Below are 12,172 nucleotides of genomic sequence, written 5' to 3' on the forward strand. Positions count from 1 at the left end.
AGAGCTCTGGAGTCCTAGCAGCTCAGGAAACCACAGCTTTTGAACAAGCTGTACATGTACGGGTTAGACACGGCTAGTAAGAAGGGAGAAGGGTTTATTTCATTGCAGGACATGCCTTGGAGGACTTCAAAGACAAAAGAGAAATATGCTTGCGTTAGTGCTCAGAGTGGCTGAATTCTTGGGGTTGGAAGTGGGGGAGGGAGATGGTGCAGGGGTCCCTTTCTCCCTCCCTCTCTTCTCAAGACCTAGACCTTCCTTCCGACACTGTTGGTTAACCAACAACGTGGTGTGGCGACGGTGGGCTCGGTGGTGAAAGGAGGCCCCGTGACGGGGTGGGCATGGAGGGGAGAGGCAGGGCAGGGTGAGACCACCGGGTGGGCCGCGCTCCCAACTCTCAGACAGACTGTTTTTCACAGTGAGGCATGCACACAGCCGTACTGAACAGATGTTACTTTATGACTGAAAGCCTTTTCCCCTCGTTTTTGAAAAAAATCAACAGGAGAGGAAAAACAATGCCGCTGCCTCCTCTGCCCCCCAAAAGGAAGGCCCGGTCTGTTCTCCTCGTCATAATAGAATTTTCATCACATCAGGACACGCACTGTGATTTAACCTCCAACCCCTCAACCCGGCAGTCCTGGGGAAGCAGCTCATGCTTTGTGTATGTGGAGTTGTTCTAGGCAGCCCACGCCCATGACCCCTGGTTTAATTCTAACAGCAACTTCGAAAGATATCCCTGTTAGCATTATCTATCATTCGCACTTTACAGGTGGAGAAACTGAGGCTCGGAAGAGTGAAGGACTTAACAGAGGACACCCAGTAGGTAAATGTAAACCCAGGCAGCCTGGTTCTGGAGTCACCTGGAGCCACTCACTGCTCTAAACTGCCCTGAACACACCATGGGGCCCAGAGCAGTGGCTACAGACACTGAGACACACACCCAACAGTAACCCTCCTCTGCTCAGAGGCTAGCAGTACACAGCAGAACTCGGTTGCATGTCTTTGGTCGATGGAAGAAAATGTAAAAGGCAAGAATTCTCTTCACCGTCTCTTTTAACTCATTATCTGAAAACCACCGCTTTCAAAACTAAATGGTAAAAAGCAGGACTTGGAGCCCAGGCGACATAGCGAGACTTTGTTTCTACCAAAAAAAAAAAAAATCAAATAAAAAAATTAGCCAGGAGTGGTGGCGTGCGCCTGTTATTCCAGCTCCTTGGAAGTCTGAGGTGGGAGGATCACCTGAGCCCAGGAGGTCAAGGCTGTGGTGAGCCATGATCGTGCCACTGCATTACAGCCTGGGCAACACAGTAAGACACCCCCACTCAAATAACAAAACAAAACAAAAACAAAAACCTGGAACAAATTCAAGTTCATTTCAGGAGCATGTTAAAAAATAATAATCATGGCCGGTTGTTCTTTTTACCTTCCTCCAAATAAAAGTCAACTCTGATATACATGTATGAACAAAACTCTGGTAACACAAGTCAAGGCCGGGACCCATGTGGAACCATTCTCAATCAACCTCGAGTTTACCATTTCCTGCAACCTCACAGGGAAACTGGCTGCTAATCTTTATATACAAGTGTATTGACTTAAGACCAAAAAAAGGCACTTAAATCTGTGTTTAAACAAGCCTAATGAAGTGGGAAATTAAGACCATCATTTGGATAATCTAAGCCAAAAAATGTTGGGGGCCAGAATGATTTGGGTATTCCAGTAAAAGCATTTTTGCTTGAATTGTGTGGATAATTACCCTGATTCTCTACTTCGCTTTGCATGTGTCAACACAGAATAAATGAACAGATGCTCTTGGAGTCACTGCATACATTTATATTCAGTCAGCTAGCAGGAGCAAACTTAGACACTTCAGTTGACTAATATTTCCTAGATATTTTAAAGAACAAAGAAGTCAAGAAAGGTACTTTAAAGCAGAATATGTTTATGAAATAATGTGAAATGTGATTAAGCATTTAAAGTTTACTTCATATGCCAAATCAAAAAATGGTCAAAATGAGGCCAGGCATGGTGGCTAATGTCTATAATCCCTGCAGTTTGGGAGGCTGTGGTGGGGGAATTGCTTGAGCTCAGGAGTTTGAGACCAGCTGGGGCAACATAGTGAGACCGCGTCTCTTAAAAAAAAAAAAAAACACAAATTAGCTAAGTGTGGTGGCATGTGCCTGTAGTCCCAGCTACTTGGGAGGCTGAAACAGAAGGATCGCCTGAGCCTGGGAGGTTGAGGCTGTGGTGAACTAAAATTGTGCCACTGCACTCCAGCCTGGGTGACAAAGTGAGAACCGAACTCAAAACAACAACAAATGGTCTAAATGAACCTGAATGTAAATGATGGACTCTGGGTAGAGATGCTTCTAGCAAAGGAGGCTGTGCATGTGTGAGGGTGAGGTACGGGAAGATATGGGATACAGGCAATCTTGGTGCCGTCGGCTCGTTTTTGCCATGCCCCTGACATAGCTGTAAAAATAAATCAATGAGAAATAGACAAATATTTTTTTAGAAGATGGTCAAAATATGGAACTCTGAATTACATCCACTGCTGATCGGAAACCCGTAATTTGACAGTGAGTCAGCCTAGAAATCCTACCAACACATGGCCACCAAATCAGCCACCATCTTCCCAAAAGGAAAGAACCACAAGAAGCATCTCTCTGCTCCAGATTTTATAACATGCTTTCCCGTGCTGGAATGTGTACTCATGTATTCTTATGCAAATTCCTGAGTCATTCGTTCAAATTATTTGCATCGCTTTCTAGGTGAAAGACAGACCTGGGGGGGCTGCAGGAGAAGCCGTCTAGGTGAGAATTTTGAGTACACGTAGCAGTCAGTGGAGTACACCCGTGTCACATGGTGACTTAACACGACCACGAATGACGTGAACGCGCCAGACTTGTGGATGTGGAAACACACGGACGACCCAAAGGACACCGACTCCCCTGCAGAGCCTTACCCTGGAGCCAGTCTCTGAAGTAGTGCAGCCACATTTTGGGAAGCTGTCTGTTTTCTTCCAGCATGACGTACTTCACGTTACTGAAACTCTTGTGAAGGTCATAAAGCAAGTGCTGGATATTCGGGTAGTCTGCTTTCTGGGTGACTATATACATGTTGTAGAAAGAAAAGTATTTGAACTGTGCCGCGATAAAGTCATATTCCCTGGTTTCCCGAGGCACGATGTCTGTCAGGTCCAGCCCGTCTCTCACCCGGGTGGTCCCATAGAGGCTGACCCCCAGCAAGCCCAGGAAAAGGAAGATCACCACGACCTGAGGCAGAAGGAGAGGCACAAGGTCAGACGCAGAGGATCATCACTGATTCTTTCTCGACAGAGACAACCTATTTAGTGAACGCCTCGTTTTCACCACCAAACTGGCCCTGACTTAGCACAGAGGGGTCGTTCTTCCATAGGAAAAAGGATAACAATCATAGTGATTGCATCTTTAACCAGCCTCATTCATAAAAACACCTGCTATAAAGTAATTCACTCCCGTAGAAAAGCAGCTCATGGGCTCAGCCTGTAATCCCGCGCCTTTGGGAAGCTGAGGTGAGTGGACTGCCTGAGCCTGCAGGTTCCAGACCCGCCTGGGCCACTTGGCGAGACCTCATCTCTACAATAAATCAAAAAATTAGCCGGGCATGGTAGCACGCGCCTGTAGTTCCAGCTACCTGGAAGGCTGAGGCGGAAGGATCGCCAGAGCCCAGCAGGTCGAGGCTGCGGTGGCCGGGAGTGGCCACTGCACTCCAGTCTGGGTGATGGAGTGAGATGCCAACTCAAAACAAAAACAAAAACAAAAATGGCCCCAGAGGCCTGAAGTATATCACACTTACCTATTTTTTTAATGGAAAAAGAAGAAAAGTAGAAGCGATCTGATGAATTCCAAAGACTGCTATTTTATTTTATTTTTTGAGTTGGAGCCTCACTCCTTTGCCCGGGCTCGGGCAATTCACTCGCCTTGGCCTCCCAAAGTGCTGGGATGGCAGGCTGAGCCCGGCCAAGACTGCTATTTTTTGAAGATGGGGAGGGGTGGGGTAGATCTTAGCGTCATGGTGCTCACCTTGGCTTTTGGTTTCAAAAGAAACGGTGCGTAGTGCTTCTCAGCAAAAGATGAGAGTGTCCACTTGGTACAGGGGGGCTCAAGGCAGTGAAGGCTGGAGTCAGAGAACTGGGACAGCAGATCGCGTGTGGAGCTGGTGCTCTCTGGGCTCTGGCAGCTGAGGGTATCCTGGGTCACAGTGACGGGCTGCACGGAGATCTCAGAGCGCGGCTCGGCGGTGGTGTAGTAGACATGTGTGTGGGGGTCGTACTCGGTCCGGAGCTGCACAGTGGACTGCATGGTGATCTGCGTCTCGTGGGCAAAGCTGTGGCTGCTGTACGGGGGTGGGGGGCTGTAGCGGGTGCTGCCGTGCGCCTCTGTGTAGGCCTGAGGTTCCACCTGAATCACCCTGCTGACACAGGGGCTGGAAGAGAGGAAGGACACTGCGGCGTCATGCTCAAGCAGGGAAAGAGTGCTTGCGGCTGTGCCAGTGGCCGAGAGCGTCCGCCTCGTGTAGCTCTGACTTAGGAGAGAGACGTCCTCTCACTAAGTTCCAAAAACGTCCCTCGCTTGAGGCGGACATGGTCACAGGAAGGCCAAGGAGGCCGCACGGAGGACTGATCCCAGATTCGGCTTACGAAACGCAAGTGACATGCTGGTGATGCCCTTCAAATCGTCATTCCATGCCTGAGTCTGCGGGTTCGAGACCCACCTGGGTAACTTGGCAAGACCTCATCTCTACAATAAATCAAAAATTAGGCGGGCGTGGTAGCACGTGCCTATAATTCCAGCTACCTGGGCTGAGGCAGAAGGATTGCCGGAGCCCAGCAGGTTGAGGCTGCGGTGGCCGGGAACGTGCCACTGCACTCCAGTCTGGGTGACAGAGTGAGACTCCAACTCAAAAAAAAAAAAAAAATCGTAATTCCAAATGGAACAAAACAGAGCCACTGCCATGGGACCACAGTTCTCCTAGACAGGTGGTTCTGCTCACATGCAGAGATACGGAACACAGCCCCCAAACTGGCCACACTGGCTCATGATGAAAAAAAAGGGTCATGGGCATCAGAATCTCGGAGGTTTTGAGAATGTTCAGTTGGGAGAGGGGAGAAGCCGGGGACCAGGGAAGCGCCTCTGTCCGGCATCTCCCGTTCGTCCACACCCCCCGCCCCCCGCACAAGCCTCGTGAAATACATTCCCTTTTAAGCCCATGGATGGAGTTTTCGGACAGTACTACTCTGTACCCAACCAACAAAGGCCACAGCAGTCTGAAACGCACCTTGTAAAACAGCAGAAAATATCCAACCTTCTGTCCTCACGTCGGTATAAATCCATGCTGAGAATTGCAGGAAAGATGAGCAGAACCATGGCAAAATTGAAGACCACAACCACTGCCGCCTGGGAGGAAAAACAAAATCCAGGTCACCAAGCACGCCTCCTTCCAATCAGAGAACCGTGCTGAAAATAAAGATGCTTTTAAACAATACTTTTGTTTCACTTTCCTACTGCGGTGTTTAAAGCTGAGACAGATGTTAGAGTTTCTTACTATTCTGCTGCTTTTCCATCATTAAGAGACCATCTGACTGGAATGGGCTCCCCTCATTCTGGCCCCTTCCATCTTGACTAATGCTATGAACCCATAAGGCACAAACACAGGAACTAAACAACTGGTCTTGGTAGCAACCTAACCAACCCACATCTACTAAGGTAGAACATAGAATACACGCGAGATGTTTTAATTGAAGACAAAAGGAACACTTTCCTCACCAGAAAATCTCAAAAGAGTTCGTGCAAGCCTGATTTTACACTTAAAAATCTGTATATAAAGTGGAGCGACTATATCAGAATGCCACCTTTAAAACATGAAATAAAATTTCACACACGTCCCCTGAGGTTTTTAATAGGCACATTCCAAATAGCCTCTGGAGTCGCCCGTGGGGTGTGCGAGTGAGCCACACAAAAGGTCAAGGGGAGTTAAGCAGAGAAACATTCCTGTGTGTGATTATAGTACGCAGAATAAATAGTACAGATTCAAAAGTCACTCCATAACCCAGAATCAACACAGGGCTAGATTCTGGAGTGCTTTGGCAAATCTCCTGCTGACCTAGTAAAAATTACAAAATTGGGCTGTTAATAGAGTAAAGTCAACAGAGGACAGTGGAGCGGTCTATCCCGTCCGGCTGAGCAGATCCAGAAGCAGCATAATAGAAAAATGCAACTGGAATGCTAAGGAACCGAGAAAGAATCAGAAATGGTTTTGAAAATGAAAAGCTCATGAGGATGCTCAAAGGACTGCTTAGTTCAAAAACCTCAAACTGTGTAAAGGTCTCAGCAAGAAAAGAAATGCCGGCTATAACCGGTACCTGACAAAATCAAGGCAGAACTTCACAAAGGGCTTTTGATAGTAATTGTAAATTTATGCTCCAGGTGAAACAGCAGGCCTGCGTTCTAGAGAGATGCCGTCCAAGAATTAATCCCCTATCAAGTCTACAAAACCATAAAACAACTAAGAGCCTCCATCTAAAAATTGCCAAACCCCTTTCTTCTTAGTCTGTCTTGAAAATCCCTCATCAATTCAAAAATAGGAAGTGTATTAGCTTCCCACTCGAATGTATACAAGGGACTTTGTCTGATGGGTCCACACGAATAAGCACCTCACTACTGTGACCTAAGAATTGATCCAAGAGATACATGCTTTAAAAAGTCAAGTCTAGCTGGGCTCGGTGGCTCAGCCTGTAATCCCGTGCCTTTGGGAGGCTGAGGTGAGTGGATTGCCTGAGCCCGCGGGTTCGAGACCCGCCTGGGCAGCGAGACCTCATCTCTACAATAAATCAAAAAATCAGCCGGGCGTGGTAGCACGTGCCTGTAATTCCGGCTACTAGGAAGGCTGAGGCGGAAGGATCGCCGGAGCCCAGCAGGTCGAGGCTGCGGTGGCCGGGAGCGGCCACTGCATTCCAGTCTGGGCGACAGAGTGAGATTCCAAGTCAAAAAAAAAAAGTCAAGTCTAGAGCCGAGCTCAGTGGCTCAGCCTGTAATCCTGCGCTTTGGGAGGCTGAGGTGAATGGATTGACTGAGCCCGCGGGTTCAGGACCCGCCTGAGCAACTTGGCGAGATCTCATCTCTACAATAAATCAAAAAAATCAGCCGGGCGTGGTAGTACATGCCTCTAATTCTGGCTACTTGGAAGGCTGAGGCGGAAGGATCGCCGGAGCCCAACAGGTTGAGGCTGCGGTGGCTGGGAGTGGCCACTGCACTGCAGTCTGGGTGACAGAGTGAGACTCCGACTCAAAACAAAACAAAAAAGTCAAGTCTAGCACTGTGTTGGGTGCTGGAGACACAAAGACAAAATCCTGCTCTTGGGGGTTGACACAGCCAGACCTATAAACAAATAACAACCTGGGCTGCTGAATGCAATCATAAAAGCAAGCGCCAGGTTGCAGGGCAGCTCGGAGGAGGGAGAGAGCAAGGGAGGGGAGAGTAGTCATCAAGGAAGGTTTCATGGGAGATGTTTCAACAGGGTGTAGGAGATGGAAAAGAGGTCAGGCAGAAGCAGGGAGAGGACAGATTTCCATGTGGAGAAAACAGGATGGGGACACCCGGCTCGAGTCACTCAGTACTACCGGGATTTCAAATTCAGAAAGGAGAAGTGACAGAGATCAGGTAGTTCAGACCTGACTCCCTCAATTGCCACGGCAACCAGGCGGCCCTTCTTACGGCTGTTGATGCTACTATTACCTAAGAAAGACCCCGAGGTACAGAGCATGTCACCTGCCTGCAGTTATCCAGGAAATCGGATTCAAATGGAGGCTTGATGCAAAGCCCTCACCCAACCCAAAACTGAGAGCTCTGGTCAGATCTGGTCAATTCCTGAGGGAATGTGTGCAGACTGGGTTAGGATTCATGACCAATCGGACAACAAGGCATGCTGGGAAGAACAGGTGTGCCTCTACAGATTTTCCAGGAAAATGTAATCCTGGGGCTGAAGGCTTTTGGCTTGTTACATTACAGTCATGCTTAGAAGTTAGAAGCAGAACTTGGAGAAGCAGCCCTAGGCATCTCACTTTGTTTTTCATGAGTTGGGGGTCTCACTCTGTTGCCCAGGCTTGAGTACAGTGGCATTATCATGGCTCACTGCAGCCTTAGCCTCCTGGGCTCAGGTGATCTTCTCGCCTCAATCTCCACAGTAGCTGGGACTACAGGCATATCCCACCATGCCCAGCTAATTATTTTTTGTAGAGAAAAGGTCTATGTTACTCAGGCTGGTCTAGAACTCCTGGACTCAAGCAATCCTCCTGCCTTGGCCTCCCAAAGCACTGGGAATATAGGTGTGAGCCACCACACCTGGCCAATCACTTTGGACAGTTCCTGAGAACGAGGGAAGAGACTCTGTGAAAGAGAAAGCCACACACATGCACACACAGTGCTAGCCTGGCTGACAAAGCTGCTCGCCATGGTGGCTGGGGAGTTTCTCTGATACCAGAGACGTCTGATGGCACCTTGCTGTGTCTCCCATGATGGCAACAGAGGGAAGAGACAAAAATATAGGTATGAGAGAAGAACCCCAAAAGCAGCGTTCCATTCAACTGACTTTCTGAAAACAAAGTAGTGGAAATTCAACATCTCCAAAAGCACACCAAAATAATCAAAAGAAACAGCAAGGACTTCTCAGTAAGGGAAAAGGGTCACCACAGAAGCAAAAGGGAGTTTACGAAATTCTAAGTCAACTAGAAACAAAGATGAGAATGGCCTTACACAGCGAGTCAATTCAGTTACTGAGCTTGAGGGAAATGTCCCATGCCCCCAAAGTACCTGTGGCTGAGAAACCTTGAAGAGGGGACCCCAGTCTAAACTCTCTTGCCATTTGGAACAAGGGGTTCTTTTCTTGGAGCTTTCAGTGAAGAAGAAATATCACGGGGCTACCGGCAACCTCTGGTATGGGGCACTGGTCCCCAAGTATTAGATGGTGCCAATGCGTTCCGGTCTAGAGGTGGCATTGGGACAGACTGCATACGGGTTGATATGGAGGTTTAAGACAATTTCTTTGGGAGAAAAGAAAATCTTTATTTTAGCCAGGCTACAAAATGGGAGATTTTGTACGGGGAAAATTCTGAAGGTATCCTAGGTTTACTACTGGACAGACCTACTTTGGGCTTTCCCTCTTGATACTTAATCTGTAGCATTCTGCAAATATAAACACAAATGAATACCCAGAGCCACAGCTTCACACGGGTCACACTGCAGGAAAGAGAAGCCACAAAATGGTCCATTTCGAATGTCAATCCACCGAAAAGGGAACCAGGTCAACATCTCTGACAGCCGTCACAAAAATCATCGATCGCTCTCACTCGCCTTTCGTTTTTCCTTATTCCATTTTCTTCCCCTTTTCTGGCAGAGCATGAGCCAGGGACACAGAAGGCCATTCTTTAACACATGAGGACTCCTGGAAGCTGGAGACGTAACTGTCTACAGCGACACTCGGGTGGCTTGAAACGGAAGCGTGAACCCCCCAGTCCTCATCTCATCTCTGTCAGGGGCCCACCTCGGGAGAACTGAGAGCGCTGCACTTCTGCAAGTTACTCCTTGTAAGGAAACCTCAGGTGGTCTTTTAGACCACTGCGCTGTGGGCTAGCCCAAAAGGGAAGTCTGCCTTGATGAATCATCAGTACATACTGGGAGGAAGGGAGGGAGGGAGGGAGGGAGGGAGAGATAAGGAGCATGAGCAGAGAAAGATGCCAAGGAAAAAAGTGTCTATGAAACAAGAATGGGACACGGAGGGTGCTGAGCAGATGTGTGCCACCAAGCCCGGCCCACTCACTATTTCTGTTTCTACATACACTTTATAATTCAAATAAACTGTTTTTGCTTTTCTTTTTATTCTCCTTTTGGGGCTCTTGGTTATGGTGAGTGGCACGAATATACTACGGATGCCCCTGTGTCCCAAGCCAAGTAGCATATCGTAAGTTGCTCAGGCCTCTATCGGTAATCAGCAACATGAAATTCAAACCAGCAAAATGAAATTTAAGTATGCAATCAGTCGGTCCTTCTTTTTTTTTGTTTTGGTTTTTTTGAGTTGGAGTCTCACTCGGTCGCCCAGACTGGAGTGCAGCGGCTGCTCCCGGCCACCGCAGCCTCGCCTGCTGGGCTCCGGCGATCCTTCCGCCTCAGCCTTGCGAGTAGCTGGAACTACAGGCGCACGCTACCACGCCTGGCTCATTTTTTGGTTTATTGTAGAGATGAGGTCTCGCCTGCCCTTCTTCTTATAGGATAGAAATGAAGACTAAGAAAGAGCACAACATGCTGGCAAACAAGTAAACAGAAGCCTAATCCATGATGCGTCCATTCCTCTTCCTGGTCACAAGCCTTGGAAGCTTTCGGTGAGAAGAGAGTAAAACAGCAGGAACGAGCTGGACGTAACAGCAAGAGTTTCAAATGCAGCCTCCTCTGAAAACCTGGCCATCTCATGAATGCTATGTCACATTGTAAGAGAAAGATGGGAGAGCTAAGGCTCCTTTAATCTTTGAAAACAATTGAGGTTTTGATATTTGAAATGAATTAACACCTTGAGATGTCAAAACCCTAGACCATCTTGGGCTCAGCTTTGTCTGCTGCTCCTACTGCTTTCAAGATTCAAGGAGCTGAAGGGCTAGGTCAGTAATTTACTCCAAGCGCTAAATGGACTAGTGCTGCTCCCCCACTTGAGGGAATGTCCCATGCTTATCCTGTAGAAGCTGGCTCTTTGAGAACACTACCTTGTTGGCAGCTGGGTGGGAAAAGGCCTGGTTCAGGAGAGAACAATGAGGGAGCCAACAGAGAGGACTGAACCGTGAGTTTGCTTGGCAGTCTGAAAAGGAAGAAGGAGACCAGAAGGAAAGAGAAGAGGGGTAGAAGAAACTGCAAGGCCACCTAAAGAAAGGGAGCTGGGAGGCCAGGGCCCACCGAGGAACACCCCCGCAGGAAGTTCTTCAAGGGAGAGGCTGGGCAACACACTCTCCTACAGTGCTTCTGCTTGGGATAGGCCTGCAACCTCATTGTCAGCAGTAAAGAATGCCTTGAGGCTGGGCTGCTGTGAGGAAAGCAAAGGAAGGCTGAAGAGGAAGGCTCGCCAGAGCCCAGCAGGTAGAGGCTGCGGTGGCCGGGAGGGCCATTGCACTCCAGTTTGGGAGACAGTGAGACTCCAACTCAAAAAAAAAAAAAAAAAGAAAGAGTGGCATGTGTGGGTTGAGGTGGTCAGCGGGGAAGGGGCGACACTGAGTGGTATCGGGAAGGAGGGGAAGGCCCAGAAACTGGCAGCAGCTTGGACGACCCCAGAAGACAACATAAAGTGGCCCTGATACCATTTCACTTGAACTAGGAAGGAAAGGCCAGTTCCACAAGGCATCAGGTCCCTGGGCTACAGGAAGGGAGGAACCCTAGAACTTTCCATGTTTTTGGAGGCAGCGCAAGGCTGTAGCTTAAAGCAGCATCCACCGAGGTGAACAAAGACCTAAACACTGTCACGCGACTGCTGTTCCCGGCAATAGTGACTCGAAAGTAGCAGCGGAGAGAGAGCGGCCATGGGGCGCTCAATGTCGGTGTGGCGGAAACTCACCTGGAGGGAGAACGCCCGCAGGGCGGGAATCGGGATTAAGGCGGCCATGAAGAAGGCTGTGACGTTGCTGATGGACGTGAGGGCCACACTGGCTCCGGTGCGCTTGAGGCATTCCCCGGTCCTGTCCTGAGGACGAGAGACCACAGCGCTGAGAGCTGCACTGGGTGGGGCCCTTGTGGAGCACAGGTGTGTGGGCAATTCAGATGTGTGGCAAAAGAACACAACTGTAGTTTATAGTGCTGGCGTCAGGGGACGAGAAAGATCTGCCACTCACTGACCCGCGACGCAAGCATCATTCAGTACTGTGTGTACAGTCACGTGTCTGCATAGTTAGTACCATCTGGGGCAGAAAGCTGCAAGACAGTGTCTTAAATTTTAACATGATTTAAAAGGGGCCTGGTGGAGGAGGGCGACAAAGTGACAGAAAACTCCAGAGAAGCCAATGTGGGCTTTGGAAAGGTACGGCGATTAGGTGTAAAGTGCCACACTAAAATAAACACCCATGTTTCTAAGGGTGCCCTGAACGGGACTCTTGGGGCATCTCACAACT

At 48.8% G+C, this 12,172-nt stretch overlaps 1 protein-coding gene across 1 annotated transcript in view; it reads right to left on the reverse strand.

Annotated features, from left to right (window-relative positions):
* The window catches only part of PTCH1 (patched 1), a 58,989-nt gene that overhangs the window by 17,023 nt on the left and 29,794 nt on the right, over window positions 1-12,172 (reverse strand). Inside the window, exons 11-14 of the mRNA XM_008058198.2 lie at window positions 11,623-11,748; window positions 5,314-5,432; window positions 4,059-4,461; window positions 2,960-3,269 (exon numbers count right to left, since the gene is read on the reverse strand). Coding sequence (XP_008056389.2) covers window positions 2,960-3,269; window positions 4,059-4,461; window positions 5,314-5,432; window positions 11,623-11,748 — 958 coding nt within the window. The remainder of the gene's footprint in view (window positions 1-2,959; window positions 3,270-4,058; window positions 4,462-5,313; window positions 5,433-11,622; window positions 11,749-12,172) is intronic.

This window comes from Carlito syrichta, unplaced genomic scaffold, assembly GCF_000164805.1.
Source record: "Carlito syrichta isolate Samal-C Ts95f unplaced genomic scaffold, Tarsius_syrichta-2.0.1 Scaffold303245, whole genome shotgun sequence".
Taxonomy (NCBI): Eukaryota; Metazoa; Chordata; class Mammalia; order Primates; family Tarsiidae; genus Carlito; species Carlito syrichta.